This window comes from Ambystoma mexicanum, chromosome 6q (assembly GCF_040938575.1).
Source record: "Ambystoma mexicanum isolate Mex_15411 chromosome 6q, UKY_AmexF1_1, whole genome shotgun sequence".
NCBI lineage: Eukaryota > Metazoa > Chordata > Amphibia > Caudata > Ambystomatidae > Ambystoma > Ambystoma mexicanum.
The window spans coordinates 465,992,217-466,018,666 of NC_090937.1; the positions used below are offsets into that span (position 1 = coordinate 465,992,217).

At 45.6% G+C, this 26,450-nt stretch overlaps 1 protein-coding gene across 1 annotated transcript in view; it reads right to left on the reverse strand.

The window, feature by feature from the left end:
• Positions 1-1,988: 1,988 nt before the first annotated feature.
• TET2 (tet methylcytosine dioxygenase 2) overlaps positions 1,989-26,450 on the reverse strand; it is a 263,931-nt gene continuing 239,469 nt past the window's right edge. Inside the window, exon 10 of the mRNA XM_069630956.1 lies at positions 1,989-7,231. Within this exon, the coding sequence (XP_069487057.1) occupies positions 5,877-7,231 (1,355 nt within the window). The 3' untranslated portion in view covers positions 1,989-5,876. The remainder of the gene's footprint in view (positions 7,232-26,450) is intronic.

Sequence of the window (26,450 nt, forward strand, 5' to 3'; positions counted from 1 at the left end):
ACGCATCAGCCTACTGATGTAATGTGTACATCGGATGTGTACAATTTCCAACCCTTAGGTCAACAGGGTTGTAGAACGGGTCAATGGTCTATTAAAGAGTAAACATTCAAAGATGTACACCACTTTAAAGAGAAACTGGGTGTACTACTTGCCCCAGCCAGTGTATAGCATGCGCATGCAGCCCTGTAAGGATCATCATGTATCAACTCATGAGGTGGTAACAGGGTGGCAAATGTACATGCCCCTATCATCAGAAAAGCTTCAGATGCTCGAAGGGCTGCGATCATTCTAGGGGATGAGTTCAGAGATGTCTGTTCTAGGGGATGAGTTCAGAGATGCCTTTCTGCCTTAACAAAAACAATAAAATGTATCTCTCAACAGATAGCACTACTGTGGGGTACAAACTGGTCCAAGCTGGAAGGTAGACTAAGGAAGGGGGCCTTAAATCTACCATTGAGCACTCCAGGGTGGTTTTTACATTTTGAACTGGGACTGAAATCATTGGGCTGTCTGGCAGAATCGAAATTGCTATCGCTCTAGAGAGATTATGAGCCCTAAACCAGGTTCCCTGTATGAGGACATTAAGGTGCATCTCAGCCACTCAAAATCCATTAGTCTTGCAGGGTTGGAACTCAGAGCGAAAGCTGCATTGGCCAAAACAGAACTAGACCTTGAAGTACTGATTACCAACCCCTTGAAAGTATAACGAGAGCTGGAACTACTGGACTGGATTGAAACTATCTCGAAGGTAAGGACTTCAACTCCCCAGAACACATTTCTGGTTGTAGACAACAAGCTAGGATTTCTTCTACGATACCTAGTAAAATATCCAGATAGTAAGATAAGGAATTAGTTTTTAAGGGTTAGGCTTAATATACTGCCCACTGGCGAGATATTAGAAGCTTGGAAGCAGGGAGACAAGTCAATCCCTTCGGCACCTACTAATGGAATGTGAAGGCACATGGGCCCTGAGGGTTAAAAAACTGGGGAGATTTGTGTCAGGGATCGAATGGTTAACATCAGAAATTGTGTGGTACAGAATGATATCGGGGCATGATGTGCTCCTGACAGCAGCAGTGGTAGACACTCTAAGAACCTTAAACCTGCTAAATTAAGACAAAGAAAGCATCAAGAAAGAGGGGTGTGGGGGGACACGAACTGAAAACGTTGATCAGGATCCCATCATCTGGGCATGGAACTATGGGGGACAGTGAATGTCTCAGTTATTTTATTGCAGAAATGAAATGTGAATATTTTCTTTTATATCAAATTGTAAAGGTTTGAACCAAATACAAAAAAATAAATAAATAATACATTTTAAAAAAAAACAGATAGCACTATCACGGTCGGCGGATCGAACCAGCGCTGCATCTACCTCAGTGACGTCACCACCACTCCAGCTATTTCCAGGAGACCACATTTTTGTAAAAAGATGTATCTGCAGATGGAGTGAGCCTAGATACAACAGTCCCTTCACCGTTGTCTATGCCACTCCCCTGGTGGTAAAAGTTAGGGAGCTGCGATAATGGATACATCTTTTGGATGTCTGGAAGGCACCCCATGCCACACCCCTCGCAATCGGAGCATACCATCAGCATCAGGAAACATTCCAAATATATTTTGTTTTGATGAGGTTCCAACAGATTTAGCTGCTGGAAGACCGATTAATAATTTAGTCTTTGACATCTGCTGTAGTCATATGTCCATCATATAATTCAGACAGACGTTTATAAGAACAAGTGGTTTCAAAGGTTCTAGAACATTTGCGATTAGAGAAGCACACATCTATGAATGTATGCACTTTACACACCCACACACACCCGCATCATTATTACTGATTCAAAATACGATCCAAGGGCATGTTAGATCTCTTAGGCGTGTATTGTTTGATAGGTTTCTCCCTTTTTGTGCATTACATTGCGTACAGACAGCAAGTATATGTACTTGACTGAAAAGGATAAACACGCCTCTACAAGACAGACTTAGAGTGCATTAAATAAATATAAATTTTATTAAAAACACCCACATCTCAGCATTATCAGGAATGATATAATAATAAACAGCTTTAAAATAACCTGCATTCATTACATTACAATACTTACAGTATTTATAACCATCTTCAGATTTTACAAACATAGCAATATGTAAATGAATTAAAACTGAAGTAAAAAAAATGGGCGCGGGTAGAACATAAGCATAGAAAATGCACACAGAAATTCATTAACTTAGTGTCCAACTGCTAATTTTCCTACACAAGTTAACCACTAGCTTTAGAAGTGAGCTGTGCACTGACAACGTACACTAGCACCGGTGAACTGATCATTCAAGTAAAGTTGACACCACTCAGAAGCATCTTCAAGTATGGCTGTAGTCAACCCGATAATCCTATACAAGCAATGTTACCTCCGCTTTCCATTCTGGCTAACTGAGGCAGGGTCCTGTACAGCAATAATTACACTCCAGCTATTTACATCATTGACATGGTCTACTAAACGTCCCCACTGCTCTCCAGCAGCTTGGCAAATGACTTTGTTTGGCTTGAAAAACTAGATAGTTTAAAATGGGCGACTTCGAGTAGGCCCACACTTCACGCTTAGTCACAATGATCCAAGCTCATTAAATAAAAACAAGACCACAAATCACTGAACTGCTAAAAGTACATTTCCCATTTCAAAAGGTTTGTAACATCACATTAATATAAATGTAACATAAAGTTTGTACATGTTTACATAACCCCTGTACAGTGACGCAGAGTCAACACTGTAAGAAAAGAGTAAATAGAAAATGCTGACAAGTGTATTAATTTATGGGTTTTTGTTAAAAATGTTCTAAGTCTTCCTTAATTGTTAGGAGGATGTCTTATTATGTGCTGAGAGGTAGGGGGTTGAATGAGGGCCACGTCTTAAACTAATAAAACCATTTTATATATTAATATATAAATATTGCACAGCATAACTCCAGAATACAGTGGTTTTGGATATTACTTGAATATTTAGAGAAGCCCAACACCACTGTACTTTTGAACAGCTAAACAAAGTTTCATAGCCAAATGTGAATGACTTGGAAAAAGTCATTTGCCAAACGTCTGGGCTAGCAATTTTCCCTTTAAGCAGCCAGTACAGTCAACGTTCTTCTGTGTTATCTAAAAACTCTTAACACACTACACACTTTATAATTACAATGGAAAAAACGAACACATTTACAAGATGAGCTTTAGTTATACACACACCTATACATGTACAAGTGACATTGGAACCAAGGTACAAGCTGGGCTAGCCTGAACCCCGAAAACAGAATAACACCATGAACCAAGAGGAACCGTTTACAAACATGGGTGATCTATATGGGTAAGGAGACCGTGATCTGAAACATCCCTGAATTTTTAAAACAAAACTGAAATTCAAGTTATACTTGTTAAAAAAATATCAAGTGCAGACAAATGGTGTGTGTGTTTAGTTTTCTCTTTTTTGTACAAAGTCTGTTGGGAAACAGTGAGGGTATACAAGGCTATAAACGTTCACTCTTAGTACTATATCCTATTGCCAAACTAGTGCTGAGGTATATGACAAGTAGGAACATCCCTCAATCCTGGTACGTATCTTTAGCTCACATTTTAATGTATGCGTAGCAGGCTGAGAAGCACCATCATGACATGAAAATCAGCTCAAAACCTAACAGGATTCTTTAGATTTTATTTTACAGTACTAAAATACTAAAACGCTGTGTTAAAAAAGGGTTGTTTACAATTTTAATTTACTGTACAGGTTTATTTTTTTACATTTTAATTTCTTTTTTATATACAAATTCATGATTTTAAACTATCACAGCAATCCAGCTGCCTGTTTGTTTCCAAAAGGTTCGTCACACAGAAGCAGCTGCCTTACGTTCTTCTGGGCAGTGACTCGCCCTGCTCAGTCTTCTGTGGGAAAGGAGATCCTTGCAACAGAAACTGCTCTGTGTACCACAAAGCATGCCCACCACATGAGGACTCTACTCAGTCATCTCCAAGAGCAGCTTGTTCCATAAAGCACAAAACACCCGGGCTCTTTTACAGAAACCTTGCGATGGAGCTATGCTATTTTGCATGGTATTTGCACTTGAGCAAAATTTGCCCCAGTTAAAAAAAGCATTACAAGAATACATTTCTGTACAAGTGCAAGTTTTGCCCCCATCTGCAAGGTTTCTAGAATATGCTCCCAGAAGTGTAAGTAATAACCTTAGTTGCACCTTGTAAGGATGCCAAAAAGTGTTAGCTGCAGGTAAGATAGTCTGGTCTTTAAAACTGTAGGCACTGAAGCACTAAACATGCATTATGATATAAACCGAGTTTACAGTATAGCTGTGTGTGATGAGCACCAGAAATTGCATGTGTTGTTAATGAGTGCAGCCCCTTGCACCACGCAGGGACCATTTCTACTCGTCACAGAAAGTACTTAAAATGGATCCATAATCTCACGACAAAGGCAAGGAAAAAGTAACGTACTGTATTAAGCTTTTTTTGGCAAAATAATATATAAATGTTTTTAGTTGCTAACCTAGGAGGATGCTTTTCTACCGTAGCAACATTTTTTTGGACAAAGTGCATTTGGAATAACATCAGAACAAATTGACCAATTGTTCTTGTAAGAACATACTGGGAGAAAAGAAATAAAATCGAGGTTTTAGAGGTTATAACATTTTGAAAAGCTCAGATTAAGGTTTGTAAAGCACCAAATTGTCTTCAGCCAGTCTTTAATGGGGTCGGCTGAACACATTTTATCCTTATTCGGCAGAGCAATTTCTTACTGTGCGAGTGGAAGGAGCTTATCTCCCCTCATGCCCAATTCACAAGAAAGCTTTAAAAAAAATTAAAATACAATTCTAAAATGTATACAAAAGGTAAAGTTCATAGGTGCCTTTGATGAAATGCCAAAAGTGATGTCTCATGGTATCGTTAAGATCAAGTATTATTTTCAGCACCAAATGAAGGTTATTAGGCTAGACACCACCCCATGCTGGCTGAAGAATGAGGAACATGTCCAGTTCACTTTGCAATCCCCTTGCCCAACCAGCAACGGATGGCACCTGCAATACCATCAAACATCACTCATCGTTCCTATAAGCCCTACGGCCAGCATTATGCGGCATCTCTTAGGCAATCTGTTGCTGCTTCATTAAAAGGTAAAAAAAAATATAAAATAAATCAACTGTGTAGTTGTCACCTGCTGTTTTAGGTTACACATACAAAGCAATACTTTTTATAAAATATCATAAAGGCATTTTATGTTCCAATCTGTAATAAAGACACCATTTTGTTTTTACAATAGCACCATTTTGTAAGACTCTTCCAATTAACTCTCACAGATGGGGCTCTCTAGTACGTTTATCATGTCTCTATTTTCTTAAATAAGCCAATAAATTAGATTAACATTAAAAACCGCATGTTAAGAACCCACAATTCCAGTAATTTCAGTCCAACGATGTAGCACCAGATGTGATTTTTTTGTTGTTAAGATTTCCTGATGTTGTAACACTGCTGTACTTGTCACACTTGCTTCATTGCTCATCAGACATAGTCTGCTTAAAAAGTGGTCACAGGAAACGCGAAGTTTACAATGATCTTTTCCAGTGTTATTTAGCTTGTTAATCTAAACACTTGCATAGGACACTTTGGTCATGTTCCCTACGGGCTCCGAGTGCCCACTTGTACCTGCGTGGAAATCATTTTGTAGATAGATACCCTATTTTTTACAAGTTGTTTTATGATGAGAATCTTCTATTAATATAGACTGCAAAATATTGTCTTTCTTCTTTCCTCTGCCCATCGCTCCAAAGAGGCGCTACTTTACAAGCACTGTGTGTTTTAGCTGTATGAGGTAACACATCCAGCTGTTATATTAAATATACCTGTTGTAAGGCCCTGTAACCCGTGTGAAGGCATATGGAGTTGAAGTGGAGGTGGAGGTTGTGGTCATTGACACGGTCCTTTGAGAAACAGATTTGATAAAATGCATATAGGTTTGTTCCGAGTGCTCCTGCTGTAGGAATTCCATGGGCTCTCGTTTTACCTTTTTGGGGTAACATTTTGGAGCCACGTAGTCTGGACCATACTTCTCGCAGTCCTCCTCTTTTTCTCTGGCCTTCCCAGCCATCTTCGCCTCCCAGAGAGCCAGTCCATGCTTTGGCTCATTCATGCTCTTGTGCTGGTAAAATACAAGGGATATTCGGGTGGGGTGATTTCTGTTCGGGTTTTTCAAAGGCGTGGTAGCATGGAGCTCACGCTTTGCGCACTCAATCAGAAGGGACCCATGAGTGGGGGCCACCGCTACACCTCCGATTTCTGGATCTAGAAAACTTTGCTCGCTATCAGACCAGACACCATCTCTGTCATCCCGTGAACGCGTCCTGTTTTTGAGAGGAGTTTCTGGTAGATTTTCATGAACAATAGCACCATTTGTTCTGTTTTCCCCTTCATAGGAAGGGTTAGTCCTATCATGGTTGAGAGCTGGAAGCATATTACAAGTCCCATTGTCTGTAAGAGAACTCAAGTTGTTTCCTTTCTTGGATAGATGAATTGAGTTTTGATGACCGCTATACATGTCATTAACAGAATTGCTACCTTGTGCATGATAGGCAGGTGCATGAGGAGTGTACTCACCATTTCTATTAAGGGTTGTGTAATCCATTGCTAGTTCAGATTGGTGGGAAGGATAAGGGCTGTATGAACCTGCATGGTGTACATTTGGTCCTGCACCAGAGACATTGTAAGAATCACCTTGCATGTTTTGGCTTGCGTAATTTAAGTACTTCTGACCATACTGTGATTGAATTGGTGGCATATTTAGCTTGATCACCGGGTCTTGGCTTGGACATCGGAACATGTCCATATGCTGAGGGTGAGAGGGGTAAGCACCCATATATGGAGGGCACATTTCAGCAGGAAGGCCTCCATTGTAAGGGTAGGTTGAACATTGGCTATTTTGATGCAATGGTCCTGAGTATGGGCTCATGGGATTAGAAGAATTCAAATATGGGCTGGAAGAATGAGAGGCGCTGCTGTAAATGTTCATGGGGTTCCGCCCTCCATAGCGATCGGATGAATTTGCAGAGCTTTGGTAAGGATCAGATGGAGGGTGCCGTCTCATATAGTGGGCTGAAGAATCTGTACCTGGATATGGGCTGATAGAGGAAGGGTTCCTAGCAAGCTTCTGTTGATCCGATTGGGGGGCTGATCCAGAAAGTCGTAATATTTCTGCAATTTAAAGAAAAGAAAAGAAAAAAATACAGTTACAAAAACCAATTGACATGTGCCCGATTTCTACACACATTATGAAATGACTTGTGACATCTGCTCCATGCAATTTTCTTACACACACAAGGTGACATCAAGGGAATCATGTAATACAGTGAGACACCTAATTTAATAAACATTCACATTGTCCTTGTTTAAAATTTCGTAAGTCTCTAAAATGGGAACGTGCAAGGTAATAAAACGAAATACGAGTACATGCAGCAGGATGAAGGCAGACATAATGCAAATGCTTTTGGCCTACAGAAGGTGGGTGGTCCCTAACACCTGGCAGTAAGATGGCTTATCACGGTCAGGAACACCCATTATGCAAATCCAATGGTATTACATACAGAGATCCACGTTTAGCGGAGTCTTAACCCAAAACACCCTGTTAACTTGTGTACAAGACCGCAAATAGGACCCATCCCTGATCTCGTTGCCTGCTCTGACTAAATTGGTATTACGGAACTCGGGTGAGAACAGAGAAACAGCCGAGATTTATATAATGCTTTTGTTATTTTAACTCACCAGATTTCCTGTGGGGCACCCGTAGTCTCTCTAAGACCTGTGTTTTGTGTGTGTGTGTGTGTAAGCGTTACGTTATTTGTGGAAGCAAGGCCACAAGAAACCCCATCCCTGGAGTCCTCAGAAATCCCACTGGAGGGAGGTAGGTGGTTGATAGCTAGTTAGGAATGGCTACGTGTGTGTTTTTGGGGGTGGGGGGGCTGGTGGGAGTGTGATTACCTTATGTAATCTGTGACAACTTTACATGCGAGAGGCTTGAGGATGGGACTGGGGTGATTCAGGGTGCCGATGACTGCCACACTCTTCGTGATGCAGGCCCCAGAGGCGGCTATGCAGAATCTTCTGGGTCGCTTATCCTATCCCTAGCCTTGTCTGTTTAGGATGTCCCTTGCAATTAGAGTTACAATATTTCCTGAAATGCCCAAGTTCAATGTTCAAAACACAGATGCCACGAATAAGAAGACAGTCACTTGCAGACCTGCCTTTGCCGGCGTCCGTGAACAACGTTGTGGCCATAACAGTTCCCCATTGTCAAAGTGGAAGAAATGCAAGAGTGCCACTCTTAAAGCATGTCCTGTGCGCCACTCCTAACCGTTCACATGGTTTTATACTTAACAGAGAAAAGGCAGAGGTTCTGCCATGCAAAGAATCCAAATGGAGGACCCGGCGTTTAGAATGTTTCCAAGATGGCACATACATTTTGTAATCTTGGCTAGCGAGTCGCAGGGTGGTCCATTACTGAACACAACCCACATGGGGAATTGGTAGTTCACGTAGGTGTGAATCTGCAGAAATGCTTGTACAGCTTACACAGCTTCCATAAGCATACACACCATAAGCATACACAGCAGAGGTGCAGAATGGGTGTTGGGAGTCTGAATATAAATTGTTTGGTGTGGCAGAAAATACAATGTAGACAGAGTTATGCATAGCAGCGATTAGAGGAGAGCAGAAAGACTATCTGTAAAAGTGATGAGGAGGAGAGTGAGAGGAGAGAAAGAGGCAGAGAAGCAAAGGAGGAGAGGAGAAGGAGTGAGTTCGGACGAGAGAAGAAAACAGAGAATAAGCAAAGAGGTGCAAAGAGGTGGGTAAAACGGAGAAAGGAAGAAGGAGGGAAGGAAGAGGAGCAGGAGACAATCCACCAGACTGTTTGGGACACTGAGAATCCCAGAAACTGTGCGTGCCACCAAGGAAGCATGTCTTTAACTTCAGGAGCTGCATTCCGGACCCTATACAATTGTGAGATTAAGATGGTCGGTAGGTCTACGCAAATGCGATTATTAAAATCCTGACAAGATATAAAGGCATTCATAACTGATACCTGATGTGGAAATGATAATGGAGGTATCAAACATTTAAATCTTCTAATATAGTAGAAGTATGATTTTGAAAGGGCAGCAATCTGATTCTGATCGGATCTGTGATTTTGGCTTTGAACATGGGTTAAACATTCTGCCAAAAAGAGGGATCCCAACGATTAAGTCCGTCATTCACAGCTAGAATCTAGGTCTTATCCGGATTTATTTTCAGCTAACTTAGATCCATTCCTTTATGCACAGCAGATCGTCTCTTACCTTAGTTGCCAGGTGTTACCTGCCATCATTTAATTCGACCAGAAGTTGCGTGGCATGAGCAGAATTGAACAAATCGATGTATTATAGACATTAGTGGGCATAGAGAAATAGTAAAGAAGACCAGAGACAAGGCAGATGCTTACACTGTGCTTGTGTGCTGCTTTTCACACCTCCTGTTCTCGGTGCAATGATGCAAGACAGCAGGACCAAAACAAAAAAGACCAACTCGGCATCAACGAACAGAAATAAAAACCAACAAAACACGCTGAAGCACAAAATGCCGCGCAAACGAATTGGACCAAAGGAAAGACGAAGACAAAGAGCAGAAAGAACAAACACAACTGAACACCACCGAAGACTCATAATTGCAGAACATACTCCCACAGACAGGAGCGACAAAAGAACAAGCGCTGAAAGAAGAGAGGAATCCCTCTACCTAACTCCATACCTTACAAATAACCAGTCAGCTGAATGAGCGAACCTAAGGTACAAATCAACAACAACCGACAACCAACCACAACCACGCAGAAGAACAAACAAAGCTAGAAACAATAAGAACACAATCGACGCTCTTACACCTTACATCAGCACAAAACAAGTGGACCTTCCACTTGACAGCCACAATATTTAGAAGAGGAACCTGATGAAAACAAAAACCCAAGACTGAACATAGAAGAACTTTTCGACGACACAGACAACTGTTCCAACACCTCAACAAGAGATCGACCTGGAAGGAAATCTCAACACCAGTCAGAAGACAACGGCGACATTAAAACACAAACCAAACTACACCTTTAAAACCCACTGCAACCTAATAAATGCAAGAACCGTGACAAAACGCTCAACAGAGATCTTTGACCTTCTCTGCGACAACGGCATTGACATCCTATTCATCACAGAAACATGGCTGGATGACAACTACAAAATCACACTCCAGAGCTGCCTCCCCAACTTCAAATGCCTTCAGGTAAACGGGAAAAATCAAAAAGGAGGAGGCCTCGCAATCGCATTCAAAGGAAACCTGAAAGTAAAAACAGACAAACCTCTCAACATCATCAACTCCGAAACCATGGTCATACACCTATCGGTGAATTCCAAAAACAAACATCAAATTCATTTTGGTTTACAGACCACCAACATACGATGCAACCTCCGTCAACAACTTCATAGAAGCCATCCCCCAACATCCAACATAGCCATTGAGCACGAACATCTAATAATCCTGGGGAACTTCAACATTTGGTTCAAAGAAAAACACACCAACTCTCAAAACTCACTAATTGGGCAGCTAATAACCATGAAATTACAACAGTTGGTCAAAGGGGCAACACGCTCGGCAGGACACACCCTTGACGCAATCTTTGCAAAGAAAAAACTTATCACCACGGCACCACCGATACAAATACTGTGGAGCGACGATCTCATCATCCCATTCGTGATCACACTACAAACTCAAGTCCGCATCCAACCCCCCAACTCACAACCATCACAAAAAGAAACTGGAAAACGATCAAAGCAAGCAACCTAATGGAACAACTGGAGATGACCAAACCTTCAACTACAGAACTGGAGCTGGCAGACCTAGACGGGAAAGTGGAGCTACTCCACAAATGCATTGCTGATACAATGAAACATTACTCCGGAAAAACCATTTAACCCCTCAGAAAAAAGAGCAATGGCAAAATGGTTCACCACACTACTAATCATGAAAAAGAACAAGAAGCTGGAATTGGCATGGAGGAAAGAATACAACCAAGACAAGAAAACAATGTTCCAGAAACAAATCCATGCATACAAAAAGGAAATTCAAAAGGCGAAGAGAAGGCATTATGATGACAGAATCACCAATGCCACCAACACACAAAAAGAAATGTTCAACATCATAAAAGAAATGAGAAACCCACCTATTTGCGACAACACTCCAACCCCCTCAGAGAATCTATGCAACGACTTGGTGGGCCATTTCAATAACAAAATGAACGACAACCGACAAATCATACAAAACAGACCAACTAGCCCTAACACTCAACTAACTGGACCTGACGAGGAGCCACAGCACAAACTCCAAAACTTTCCTGAAATATCAGCAGAGGCATTAGCCAAGCTGGTAAAACACATCAAGAAAGCAGGATCACCCATGGATCCATGGCCTCCCCGCCCCCCCCCCCCCAAGACATCTACAAATCAATCCTTGCACAAGGAACGCCATCAGAATACTACAGGAACCTTAATCTTTCACTCACAACAGCAACTGTACCGCGATCCTTCAAATCAGCATATATTAAAGCACTTTTAAAAAACACAAGTGGCGACATGGAAGACCTCTCCAACTACAGACCAATTTCAAACATTCCCTACCCGGCAAAACTCATAGAAATGTACGTATACCAATTAACCAAAGAACATGTAGAAAAACACCACTTGCTAGACCAAACACAAGTCAGTTTCATACCCACAAATGGAACAGAATCAGCACAACTATCCATCTGGGATGAAGTAAAAACGAACGCAGACTCCAACACAACCTCAGCTCTGATTCTGCTCGACCCCTCCACAGCCTTCGACACAGTAAGCCACATCTTGATAGAGTAGCGGTTGTTGATCGATGCTGCATCTGAACTGAATTGGGAATGCTATTGAAGCCAGATTTATATGGAATCGCGAACACTTAGACAGGTTTTCAAAGATGGGCAAGGGCCAAATTTGTACATAGTAGTGAATATTGGTGGGCATCATATATAGAAAAGATTGTGAATATCAGCCAGTAGCGGATCTAGATAGAAATGCAAAATATTCACGCGCCACACCTAGAAAGAACGTGGAAATTTAGCATCACTTCTAGACAGCGATGCCACTAACAACAAACTAACAATTTCCTCCCTCTTCATACACCTCTCAAACTCTAAATGAACACAACCACAACCCCATAGCACAACAAACCGTACAAACTTCACGACACCGCAACAAAACAAACCACACATAGACTCGCACAGCAGCACATGACGGCTTCCGACCGGAAAACACCACAAGCCCAGCGAATGGTGTTAACCGGACTCAGGCTGCCAACGGCACATCACTGCTCGCTTGCACTTTTTCCCGTTTATTCCCACTAACTCACCCCCCGTCCCTTTTCAGAGCAGCCAGAGTGCCAGGGGACCACTCCGGTGGTGATAGTGCATGGTACAAATATCCTTTATTTGTAACATATGTGATCTTACCGACAGAAATAAATCCAGAGTGGTACATTTAATTGCGACCAAAATACAGAAAAATACTGATAGCTTTTTTTTAATTTGAGGGGGTCCCCCTGCAAGCCCTCTAAATGTCTATCCTTACAACCCCACCTCAACACCATCCCGACCCATTTAACCGCTTACCCCACTACCCTATATATATTTATTTAATATTTTAGTTTTTTTTCAGTATTATGGTTTTCGGTGAAATGTACCACTCTGAATTATTTTCGCTAAATTGACTGGGTACCGAATCATTCAGTTGTGATGCCAAAGTAAGACATGCATTACTTACCGTAAAAGCATTTCTGATGATTGTATCTGCTTAGATTCACATGCTGTGCATATGGTCCGACATCCAGTGGTAATCGTGGAGTATTGCATCTTGTCTTTCGGGGACCGAAAGGAGACGTCGGCATGGGTGTGTCTGAAACACTATCCCTATCATGACGTGTGTAGTACCCAAAATCCCTCACGCGCCGAGGTCCCTCCGATTGTATTTTTTCTGCCATGAGGGAGCCCAAGGCTATAGTGAGTGAGTACATGAAGAGAGAAAGTAGTAAGAAGTCTATGTTCCTTCCACCCCGAGCGGGGAGGCAGGGAGGGCGCATGTGAATCTAAGCAGATACAATCATCAGAAATGCTTTTACGGTAAGTAATGCATGTCTTCTGATGCTTGTTAATCTGCTTAGAATCACATGCTGTGCATAGACTAGCGAGCAGTACCTGGAGTTAGAGTTGGGTTGTGAGAAGGAACAGTAGAAAAAAGATGTCTTAGTACTGCTTGTCCCACCTGAGAATCAGACCTAGAATGAGTGTCTAGGCAATAGTGTTTTGTAAAGGTGTGTACAGGACTCCAGGTTGCCGCTTTGCAAATGGACTCTAGGGGAACATTTGCAATGAATCCTATGGATGCCCCAGTGCCTCGAGTAGAATGTGCTCTAGGCTTGAAGGGCAGTTCTCTCTTTGCAAGAGTGTAACATAGTGTGATGCATTTGACAATCCACCTTCATTTGCTGATTTAGAGACAGGATCCCCTGACAGGATGAACTGTTTTACTTGGCTGGGGACTCTACCAGCTGCCACTGAAACAAAGAATTGTTTAGTTTTCCTCAGTGGTTTACCTCTATATTGTAGAAGACGACTGCCCTGCGCACATCTAGTGTGTGAAGGCTTCTTTCGGCCATGTTAGTAGGTCTCTGGAAGAACGTGGGTAGTTCGATTGACTGGTTCACATGGAACTTCGAAATCAATTTCGGCGCAAATCTGGGATGAGTGCGTAGAACTACCTTATCTTTGTGGACTGTAACAAAGAGGTCCAAAACCGAGAGAGCCTGTAGTTCGCTAACTCTTCTGATAGAAGTGATAGCTACTAGAAAGGCTGTCTTGTAAGTCAGGTCTTTCAGACTAGCTTTATGCATAGGCTCAAAAGGGGGTCCCATGAGCCTAGTTAAAACCACATTTAGATCCCACCCAGGGCCTGGGTGAGTGATGGGGGGATAAATTATTTTAACACCGTCCACAAAGGCTTTCATCACAGGTATTTTCCACCACAACACCTTCTGCTGTGACCTGGTGTAGGCCGACAACGCCACTAGGTGAACCTTTAAGGAATTGAAGACTAACCCAGAGTCCAACAGATGGGTTAGATATAACACAATGTGTGAAGGCGAGCAATCGGTGGGATTGACGCCTTTGGAACTGCACCAGATGACAAAACGTTTCCATTTGCTGGCATAGCAATAACGTGTCTTAGGCTTTCTTGCCTCCCTCAGTATGTCCATGCATCTTTGAGGGAGTTGCAGATGTCCAAACTCTATGACCTCAGGAGCCAGGCTGCTAAATTCAGAGTTTGTGGGCATGGGTGCAGAGTCTCCCCCCTTTCCTGAGACAACATGTTGTACGGGCAGGGCAGCTTGACTGATGCGGAGAGGGACATTTCCATCAGGTGCGTGAACGAAGGTTGGCGGGCCCACATAGGAGCCACCAGAATCATGGTGACTGGTTCCTGGTGCATCTTGTGTACTATCTTGTTCAGAAGGGGAGTCGAGGGAAAAGCGTAGACAAATTTACCCGGTCAAGTTATCCAGAGACCGTTCCCCTTGGATCGGTTCTGGGGGTACCTGGAGGCGTAATCTTGGCATTGGGCGTTCTCCTGAGTAACAAACAGGTCGATCTCTGGAAACCCCCATTCTGCGAAGGCGTTGGATACAATGTCTTCGTGAAGTCGCCATTCGTACTCTTCTGGCAGAGGAAAATCTCTGCTGAGTACGTCTGCCAGAAGATTGAGTTCCCCTGGAACATGTTGGGATATCAGGAACATCTTGTGTTTGAGAGCCCATATCCATATGTTTTGGGACAGCTTGGATAGCCCTGGAGAGCGAGTGCCCCCCTGTTTGTTCAGGTAATACATTGCTGTTGTGCTGTCGGTTAGGACCAGCACGGTCTTCCCAAGCAGTTGCTCCTGAAAGGCTTTCAATGCTTTGAACACTGCTAGTAGCTCCAGTAGGTTTATATAGTTGGACGCTACCTGAGGGGACCACACTGCGTGCGCTGTCTGTTGAAGCAGGTGAGCCCCCCCACCCTGTGAGAGATGCATCTGTCGTGAGAGTGGCTTCCACTCCAGGGGTGGTGAAGGTTTTCCCCTTCAAGAGGTTCTCCCTCGACCACCACTGCAGAGAGAGAACAAGGGCTGGCGTGACAACTAGCAGATCTTCCCATTGTCCGCTGGCCTGACACCACTGGCTGTTGAGCCACTCTTGCATGGGACGCATGTGCAGCCGCGCATGGGGGACCAAGTATATGCATGATGCCATCATCCCTAGCAAACGCATAGCTTTGCGTACCGTCACCTCTCGACTGGCTACATACCGAGGAACCTGAGAGAGCATGATCTGAACCCTCTCGCTGGAAGGGAAGACTAGACCGTCTTCCGTACGAATTAGAGCCCCCAGGAACTGTTTTACTTGGCTGGGGATTAAGCTGGATTTCTTTACGTTGATAGAAAATCCCAGACTGAACAGTAGGTCTACTGTTTTTTGGGTGTTCGAAAAACAAACATCGAACGAGTCCCCTGTGATGAGCCAATCGTCGAGGTAAGGGTAAACTGGAACTGAAAGTCTGTGCAGGTGTGCCGCTACCACTGCCAGGACCTTAGTAAACACCCTTGGCGCCGAGGCTATGCCGAAGGGGAGTACCTTGAACTGGTAGTGTTTGTCCTGAATCACGAACCATAGGAATTTTCTGTGCGCTGGCAGCATTGCAATATGAAAGTATGCATCTTTCATATCCAATGTTGTCATGAAGTCCCCCTGTTTTAGCAATGGGATCACCTCTTGCAGTGTTACCATTGTTCGCTGGGCGCAGGTCTAGAACAGGACGCATGGTGAGATCCTTTTTGGGTACAAGGAAGTACACTGAATAGATACCCTCGTTTACCTGAAGAATCGGGACGGCTTCTATGGCATCCTTTCCCAGCAGCGCTTCCACCTCTTGGATCTGCAGATGTTCCGGTGAAAGGTGTCGATGTTTCGGCGGTCTGAACTGTGGAGGTCGGGCGAATTCCACGCAGTAATCGTGGGCGACCGTCTTTAGGACCCACTGGTCTGAAGTTATCCCCTCCCATGCCTTGAGGAAAGATGTTAACCGCCCCCCGACCGGGGAGACGTGGGAGGGGACCTGGACTTGGTGGTCATTTCTGACCCGAAGTTGACGCTCCTCTGGAATTGGAGCCTCTGCCTCTATTCTTTCCGCGCTTCTGACCCCTCTGGGGGTAGTAAGTGGGGCTTGCAGCAGGTTGACTTGAGTTGAAGTTGCCCGTGCCAAAATTATTTTGAGCGGCGCGGGCTTGTCCTCGAAAGGACCGCCGAGAATTACTGCCCCTCTGTGAAGAGGGTTTCGGGGAAATTTGGTGCAGCGACTTAATAGTCTCGTGCTCCTTCTTGGCTGTCTCCAACGCATTGTCTACCGCCTTCCCGAAGAGGTTGGCCTCTTTGATGGGTTTGTTGATAATGGATGCCTGGGTCTCAGGCCTGAAGCCCGACGTGTGCAGCCATGCGTGCCTCTTTAGGAGAGTACCCTGTGCGAGAGACCTGCCTGCTGTCTCTGCGGTGTCCAGGGTATTCTTTACCACATTCTGATTGGCAAGTTTGCCCTCCGAGACAATGGCGAGAAGCTTGGCTCTGGTTGGTTCCGGAACCTCTTGAAGGCCTTCCAGGAGTAGGTTCCATTGGGCGTCAACGTAGCTTGCCAGTAACGTTGTGTTATTGGCAATCCGGATGGTATAGGCCACCGCCAACGTAACCCGTTTGCCTAAGGCATACAATCTTTTGGACTCCTTGTCCGGGGGTGACTCTCCGGTGGCAAGGGGAACCCCTGCTCTCTTGCGAGTGTTGGTCACCACCAGCGAGTCTGGGATTGCGTGTCCTATGATATAAAGCGGGTCGGTGGGGGAGGGTCGGAAAAGTTTTTCGATCCTTGGGTTCACAGCCCTAGTCTGAGCGGGTGTGAGTAAGGAAGGGGCCAGCCGTCTCTTTACAGAGCTCAAGAGAGGGGTAGATTGGCTTGCCGGAGGCTTTTCATTAATAATGTCCCCCGTGAAATCTTGTTCGGGCAAGGCTTCAAGCGTGGCAATTTTAAAGAATTCCGCTGCTTTTTTCACCATGTTGTTGAAAGCCAATTGATCATCCACCGGGGAAGCTTGTCGAATCGGGGTGAATGGAGGAGAGTCGAGGCAGACGATATCCGAGTTGTGATCGTCCTGCTGGGTGTCCTCCCAGTTGTCCGTTGCTCCTCGATCTTCCCCATAGTTGTCCAGAAAAGAGGACTCCTCTTCTTCTGTATAGATGTCTCTATACGTGTCCATCTGGACATCTTCTTGATAGTCAACTTGGTGTTGGACATCTAGGTGTTGGACATCTTATGTTTGAGGGTTAGGGTCTACCCGAGCTTTTTTGGCAGAGGTTGATCAGAAACCCTGAAAAACTGCTCCAGCCGATCCATACACCCCTCAAATTGCTCCGTGGTCCACTTGGATGACCCAAATGGACCTAGCTGAGTAGGAACCATGTTCTCCGCCCTAGGGCGTTGAGAGGATCTCCTCAGGGTGCTTGAGAGGGGTACCTGGCTTTCTTCGTAAGAGTCTTCGGAATCGTCTTCCAAATCCTTGGAAAACTGTTCGGCGGATTGGCCCATAACTGTGGACGCAACCGGTACTAGGCTCACCACCGTAGCAATCCTATTGATGCTCTTACGGATGGTCAACGAATCTTCGGGAGACAACGCCTCCGATGATGTGTCGGCAGTGAAAATGGCTTCCGCGGCTCCAGAAGGGCCAGCGGATGGCTTCCCGGGTAGAGGCCTACTCGTAGTTTTCGGGCCTGTACGGGCCTTGGAAACCTTGGAATCCGTTGAAGTTTCTTGTTCTGAAACTTCGGCGCGTGTAGTTTGGGGAGTAGCGCCCTTGTTATGTTTGTTATGCCCAGTCGTCATGCGCTGCTGCGGATGCGGGGAAGGCTTCGGATCAGACCGATCCGTGGGCGCCGCCAAGTTTCCGGCGGACCCGATGGTGCTTTTCGCCTTCTTCGACGAAGTCGTCGAGGAGGGCGTTTGGGTTGTGTGCTTTGTGCGGTGCGATTGTACGCCCCTGTCGGGGACGGGCGTGGCAGCCCCAGAATAGTCCGCCTCAAGGTCTATAACGTCCGCTTTGGATGTTTGGTCATCAGATGTACCCCCGTCGCGGCAGGGGAGGGAGGCTCCACGCGGGACATTCCGTACGCGGCCCACCGCTTCAACCGGCGCTCCTTAAGGGTTTTAGGTCTAAGGAGTTTACATGCTGAACACCGCTTCTCGTCGTGCTCTAGGGGGAGACAAGCGTTACACGACGTGTGCTCGTCTTTCCACGGATATCTGACCCTACACACAGGGCAGAATCTAAATGGAGTCCTTTCCATAGCAGACGGGAAGGGTGACCAGACCAAAAAGGAAAGCAGTGGAAAAGAGGAAAGACATCATTTTTAACAGTGTAGCAATCCCCGAGCCCACTCTCCCTACTGTGTAGGCCGGCCAGAAGGCCCGACCACGTGGAAGTCCGAAGGCTGGATCTTAGGCGGCGGAACCCACAGCCATAGACGATTCCCCCGTAGTCTTCGTCGAAGATGTTCTTGATGGGCGAAGTGACTTAACGGAAATTAAACCGACAATTCGGTAAGATAAACAATGTCTCATGAAGAGCTCCGCTATAGGGCGACCAGTTATCTGGGCGGAAAAAACAATCTGAGGGACCTCGGCGCGTGAGGGATTTTGGGTACTACACACGTCACGATCGGGATAGTGTTTCAGACACGCCTATGCCGACGTCCCCTTTCGGTCCCCGAAAGACAAGATGCAATACTCTGCGGTTACCACTGGATGTCGGACCATATGCACAGCATGTGATTCTAAGCAGATTAACAAGCATCAGAAATCACCATTTCCAGGTCTTACAAACATTTCTTAGGATGTATAGACCTATTGTACGGGTGCAGAAGTAAGGCTCACATACAATGGTGGTATACTTTTGGGTACAGACTTTTATTGATAAAGAAAGGGTTGGGAAAATGTCTTTAAAATTTAAAATGCCTTTAAACTTTTTCCTACCTCAAAGACCTCAAAGAAAGAAAACTAATGTTATTGTCAAGAAGTCCAAAACGAAAAAGTCTGTCACTATCATGTCTCAAACCTACCTCTGTTCCTAACACTAATAACGTAAAGAAACTGTGCAAAGATGAACTTTTCTCAAAAGTAAAAGTGTTTGTTGTGGTTTCAACCGATAGAAAAGTTCCCAGTCTCTCTGGTAATAAAAGGGTGGTGAGAAAAGCAAACAGTGTACAGAAATATAAACAATCAACAGAAAGGTTCCAAGTCTCACTGGTGGTAAAAGGTAATGAGAAAACAATGTTCAAAAATCTAATGTTCCAAAGCTAGGGTATTGCTCCTTTCCTCTAGATGTCGACATATCTTATTTCCTTTTGCTTATGGCTCCTGAGCCCCTTTAGCCCTTTTGAAAAAATGTCACTGGTTCAACCTCAAGGATATACTTCTTGGATTCACTGATCTTTGTCCCAGCAACTTGACACACTCTGCACCAAATGCAAGATTCCCTTTAACAGGGATTTCACAGTTCTTTATCACACCAATTTAGCACACTTCGCTATCAAGCGTAGGATTCCCTTTAACATGGATTTCCCAGTTCTTTATCCTGCCAACTTGGCACCCTCTGCGACCAAGCATAGGATTCACTTTTAGCATGGATACCCAGTTCTTTAGCCTACCAACTTGGCACACTCAGTTATCAAGTGTATTCCTTTTAACATGGATTTCACAGTTCTTTATTTTACCAACTTGGCACGCTCCAAGTGTAGGGTTTCCTTTAACAGTTCCAGGGTTCTTGACCCTCTTTTTTTTCAATCTCTCATGTGGGTGTGGGCCCCAGACTCGACACTTTATACAGCTTGGTTCACTCTCCTGCCAAGCCAGTGTCCTCTTATGGACTGTCTCTCTTTCTCTAGCAGGGGCCCAGGCCCTCTTCATCTTCGTCACTTAACTTTGGTTTTTCATATGGGTGCGGGTCCCAGACTCACACTAAAGTAACACCTGCTTGGTTTACTCTCCTGCCAAGCATACATCTCTTCGTGTTTCACTTCCTTTGCAATTAGGGCCGCATACTCTTATTCTCAACTCGTTATTTGGGTACGGGTCCCAGACTTGCATTGCAGCATTGTATATGCTTGTTCACTTTTCTGCCAAGCATACAACTCTTTGTGATTTGTTTCTTTTTCATTTAGGGTCCCATACCCGCTTGTGTGCAACTTCTTATCTATGTCGGGGTCCATGACCCTCTCCTTCTGGCTTCTGGGTCCACCCCGTTGCTCCCCTAGACCTCTAAGGCCTCTGAGGTAACCTGCATACCCGATTGTTTTTTTGGCGCAGGTACCAGTGTTTCCCATCCAGCAGCGTCCCTTCTCGAGGCTCCAATAGCGATCGGGTGACCGGTGGGTTGTGCAGCGGCTCTGTAGATGCCTCTTGTAACGCTCACCTGGTATCCACAGGGACTTCACTCAGCCTGTTCTGACCTCTTACGACCTTGAACCCTTCCCTGGAGTCTACTCGACTGGAGACTGGGCCTGAAACACAGGATTGGTAGAGTTTAACTCCCTATTGTCTCTGTGTGCTTGAACCCCTTCTTCCCCGGGGTCCAACCCTTCCCTTTGATCCACAGCTCGCCTTGTTTTCTTGGATAGTGTGCTCTCCATCCTGCTTTCAGCACAGGGGGCACGTTGATTGATGCAGGCTCATTGCTGCCTAGTTACTTCACTGAAAAGAGTCCGACAGGTAAGTATAATGAGTCTTTTGAACAGTTCTCTAACTTCGTTCCTTTCCTTCCTTAGATGATGGCCGGCGTCCGGGGATGGCGGCGTGCTGCTGCGATGAGTAGCGCTGAAGGTGAGTGAGAGCGCGATGCGCCAGGTGACTCTTTCGTATTTGTACTTAACTGAGTTATTTTTCTGTGTCTTTTAGGTGCCGCAATGTTTTCAGCCTGGATGCCGGTTATGAAGAAGAAATGCGGTGAGTAAGCGCGGTATGCGGCGCCTCTAGATGTTTCCACGCTAACCTGGAGTGTCTTTTACCTCTGGCAGATGGATGAGAAGTTCCAGAGACAGAGTTCCCCCAGAGTGGCTGGGATTCAGGTAAGCGTTTGAAGCTCGTACAGTCTTTAAAGTAAGGGAAGATTTGCTGAATGCTTACTAATGCCTTTTTTCGGTTCTTTTCCCTTTTCCTTAGGAAGCGGCGTGCCGGGATGGGGAATGACACCGCCGAAGATGCCCGCAGAACTGAAGAAGCGATGAATGATAGACAGAAGCGTTGCAAGGTAAGAATGTTCCTAACAGTGTTCTTGTTCTTGCAGGAGCTGAGCGCCGAAGAAAGATGCAGGCCTACTGGAGACCGATCCGAACATAGTGAATATCACGCTGCAGATGCAGAAAACGCAAAGCGTGTTTCTCAGCCTGGGCGTGGCTTAAATAGTCTCCGAGTATCCCAGGTGTCTCTGGGCTGAACCACACCCAAAAGGCTAGACTGCACATGCAGTTCTGGGAACCAAATTATGTTGGGGCATCCATCTTGTCCCCATCAATGCACTACAAGTCCAATCCCCAATGCTATCCTATGGGAGTGAGTGAGTCTGGTGCCACAAGAGCCAAGTCTGACTCCAAGTTGGTCTTTGGAGGGATGGAGAGGCCCGTGAGGGCCATGTAGGTGACCGTGGCCAGGCTCCAGCCTGACATCTTGGAGGGCTAGGGACATGAGGGGCATGAATCATGACAGCACTCCCCCAAAAGGCCCCTCTCAAGGTGGCTCTTCCGTCTGGTCCTGGTTTGGTTGGATGGTTTTGATGAAATCGTCTAAGCAAGCGAGGTGCATGGATGTACTCACAAGGCTCCCTTGTCCTTTCGTGTGGACCATACCCCTTCCAGTCTACTAAGTAGTATAATTTGGATCTGACGTATTTTGAATCCAGGATGTCCTTGACTTCAAATTCTGGCTCCCCGGCGACTACTACTGGCTGTGGTGGCGTTGCTACCCGGGTCCCAGGTTGAACAGGTTTAAGGAGAGACAGGTGGAACACAGGATGAATCTGCATGTTTGACGGTAAAGCTAGTCTGACCGCCACAGGATTTATCACAGCAGTGACGGTGAATGGACCCAGGTACCTTGGACGGAAAGTTTGGGTTCCTTTAATGGACACGTGCTTAGACGCCAGCCAGACTTTGTCTTCCACTTGGTAGTTGGGGGCCTTTTCTCAGTGTTGATCAGCAAACTTCTTTTGGCGATTCTTAGCTTGAAGTAAGTGTTCAGCTGCCCTTTTAAAGGTTTGAGAAATGGTCGTGTGCAAGGTTTTGACTGCCAGCATTTCTAGGGTTGTAGAAACGTCCAACTCAGAAGTACGTGGATGCCTGCCATACATGGTATAAAAGGGTGTCTGCCCAGTGCTGGTGTGTAGGGAATTATAAGCATATTCAGCTATCCATAAAAGGTTGAACCAGCTTCCTTCGGCTTGGTGTAACATGCAACGCAGATACTGCTCGAGCGTCTGATTTGTCCTCTCAGTTTGACCATCCTTTTGGGGATGATGACTGGTGGATAGCCGGATGTCGATCTGGGCCATAGAGCAGCATTTTCTCCAGAGGTTAGATACAAATTGAGTACCTTGGTCTGAGACCAAAATTGAAGGAAACCCATGGAGCCGTACGATGCCTTTAAGAAATACCTTTGCCAGAGTGGAAGCATTTGGGAGCACCTTAAGAGGAATGAAATGTGCCATCTTTGAAAATAGGTCCACGACCACAAGAATAGTGTTAAACCCTTGACTGGCTGGTAAGTCAGTAATAAAATCGAGGGACAACGTGTGCCAGGGTGCTGGTGGGATTTCCAATGGTTGTAATAGCCCAGCAGGTTTCTGCTTGGATGACTTGTTTTGAGCACACACTCCACAAGATAGGATGAATTGGATAATGTCTTTACGCCACATGGGCCACCAATATCGTTTAGTTTTTCCTTGGCTAGGGTTTTAGCGATTCCGGGGTGGCCCTCGATCAAGGAATCATGATAAGCGGACATGACTTGTTCTCGTAGTTCTTGGTTTGGTAAGAATAAACGATTCCTGAAGTAGGGCAATTGATCTTTTAACATGTAATGTTCTCCTTGTGCACTCCACGCTTGTAATTGCTCCGGACTCATCAGGTTTTGGATTTCTTCATGTACTTCTTTCTTTCTGAGTTATGGTTGCTGTGATTCCTAGGAGCTTGTCACTCGGGATGATTGCTATTGGGTCAGGGGTCTGATACCCTTGCTCTTCCACCCCCATACGGGAAAGGGCATCAGCCTTCCCGTTTTTCACCCCTGGTCAAAATGTAATCACGTAGTCATATTCAGCAAAAAAAAAAGAGCCCAACGTAGTTGTAGTGAGGATTGGGCCTTTGCCGTTTTTAGGTACTGGAGGTTCCGGTGGTCAGTTGTTACGGTGATTGTGTGTCTGCCGCCCAAGAGGTAGTGCCGCCATGCCTTAAATGCTGACTTAATGGCCAGGAGTTCTTTATCTGTGATACCGTAATTGAGTTCGGGGGGTGTGAATTTACGCGGCCAGAAGGCAACAGGTTGTAACTGGCCCGTTTCGGGGTCCTTTTGTGAGAGGACGGCTCCCATAGCCATGCTTGAGGCGTCTGTTTCCACCAGGTATGGGAGATCAGGGCGAGGGTGGCGTAAGATGGGGGCAGATGTGAATCTTGCTTTAAGTTCCTGGAAAGCCTCCTCGGCTTCTGTTGTCCGCTGAAACTTATTGTTGCTTTTCCTTAGCAATGACGTGATGGGATGCACGATTTGCAAAAATCCTGGGATGAACCGGCGGCAGAAGTTTGCAAAACCCAGCATACTTTGAACCCCCTTGAATGAATTTGGGGATAGCCAGTTCAGGATAGCATCTACCTTGTGTACATCCATTCGGATTCCATTCGGTCTGAGTATAAAGCCCAGGAATTCCACCTCGGATATGTGGAATGAGCACTTTTCGAGCTTGGCGTAGAGCTGGTGTTGACAGAGTTTCTCCAATACGGATAGGACGTGTTTAACATGGTCCTGCTTTGATGCAGAATATACTAGGATATTGTCGATGTACACTAGAGCACAGACATCAATCGATTCCCGTAGGACATCGTTCATGAAGTATTAAAATGCAGCAGGCGCGTTGCAAAGGCCAAAGGGCATTACTTGATATTCGTACAAGCCATATTTGGTGCAAAAAGCGGTTTTCCATTCGTCCCCCTGTTTTATGCGAACAAGGTGATATGCCCCCCTAAGGTCTAGTTTTGTGTAGATTTGGGCATTTTTGACTTGATCAAACAATTCAGGGATCAGTGGCAGGGGGTAGTGGTTTTTTACGGTACTCTGGGTCAGTGCGCGATAGTCGATGCATGTCTCAAGTCCCCCTCCTTTTTTCGGTACAAAGAATAGAGGACTGGCTGCTGGAGACTTCGAGGAACGGATGAACCCGTTGGCCAGGTATTGCCCAAGATAGGCCTTTAGGTGCTCGCGTAAATCTGTGAGTGCGTAAATTCGCCCACAAGGGATTTGTGCGCAGGGTATCAGGTCAATTTGACAATCGTATGGTCTATGCGGTGGCCGGGTATTAACCTGTTCTTTCTGAAAGACATATTGAAAGTCCTGGTATTCACTTCGTAGGGTGCCGATTGCCACAGTCGCAAGCGTGGAGGTTCTAGTGTCTATTGGTTGTTTCTCTTGGTGATAACATGTGTGGGTGCAAGTCTCGGGAAAGGCCAATTCTTTTGCTCGCCATTCGATTCGAGGATTGTGAGCTACCAACCATGGCATTCCTAAAATCAACCGGAACTGTGGTGCCTTAATGAGGTCGAAAATGATAGATTCTTGGTGTCCATCCTGGCACAGAAGGGTTAAAGCTGCAGTGCATTGGGATACTGGACCAGAAGCTATTTCCGTGCCGTTGACAGTGGTAACAGTATCAGTGGTTGATTTAGGGCGTAACGGAAGCCCCATCTTTGCTGCAAGTTCCTGGTCGATGTAATTTCCAACGGCTCCACTGTCTATGTACGCTCTTACTGTGTGCATTCGAGATGGTTGTTGGTGATTGATCCAGACCACAGATAGTGAACTACAGACCTCCCATTTTGCACTATCTTCGCTCGACAAGTGGACCCCTACACTTGCCGGGCTGGGGAGTTTTCCGATTCCTTGATGGTATCTTCCTTGTTCGTGGCCCCTACCGTCCTCCTCGGTGGCTTCACAGGGCACTCTTTAAGGAAATGACCTGACCTTCCACAGTACAGACATAACTGCTGCTGTCTCCTTTTATCCCTTTCCGCTTTAGTCAAGGGGGATCTGACCCCCCCCCCCCCCGATTTGCATTGGTTCTCCTGAGCCTTCCGTTGTTTGGGCAACATTATTCTTTGAACGCACATACATAGGGCGAGGGTCCGGTCTGGTTCGATCTGCTCTTCGGTCCTGCAACCTATGATCCAGTTGAACAACAAGGTCAATGAATTCTGAGCAGTCTTTCGGGGGGTTCACTACTTGTGCGAGAACATCCTTGAGCTCCACCTGCAACGCCCGATGAAATAACGTGGTTCTCTTCTCCACTGGCCATTCTGCTTCAACTACGAGTCTATTGAACGTGGCTATGTATGTTAATAGGTCTTGATTCCCTTGGCGGAGGGACAGAAGTTCATTGTCTAATGCCTGCCCATGAGTACGACGGGCGAACAGCTTTTCCATTTCCTGCTGAAAGCCCCTGAAGCCATGCAGCAAAGGATCGACTTGGGCCACAAAGGGTAAAGACCAGTCCACGGCACTACCGCTCAGGTAGGATAGCACTAAAGCGACCTGTGATTGGTCATTCGGAAAGGCCCCTGGCCTACAAAGGAAGTGCAGGCGGCACTGGTTCATGAACGTTGCAAACCTCTTGGGATCCCCCGTAAATCGTTCGGGCAGGCCCAAGGGAACTGCCCCAGGAAGGGTTATCTGAACGGGATTGGCTGATGGTGCTGGCATCGAGGGCACGCTTCCCGGCAATGGTGCATGCCCTGCTTGAAACTGGAGAGGTTGCCGGTTTAAATCATCAGTGCGTTCTTTGGCTACTATCAGCTCTGTCCTCAGGGTGTTGGTCTCCTGCCTGGCTGCATGTACTTCGGAACGTAGCTGCCCCAACATGTGGGCTAACTGGTCAGTTTCTGACGTTTCCATGAAGCCCAGGTGGATTTTGATGTGAGGCTTTGCATTCTG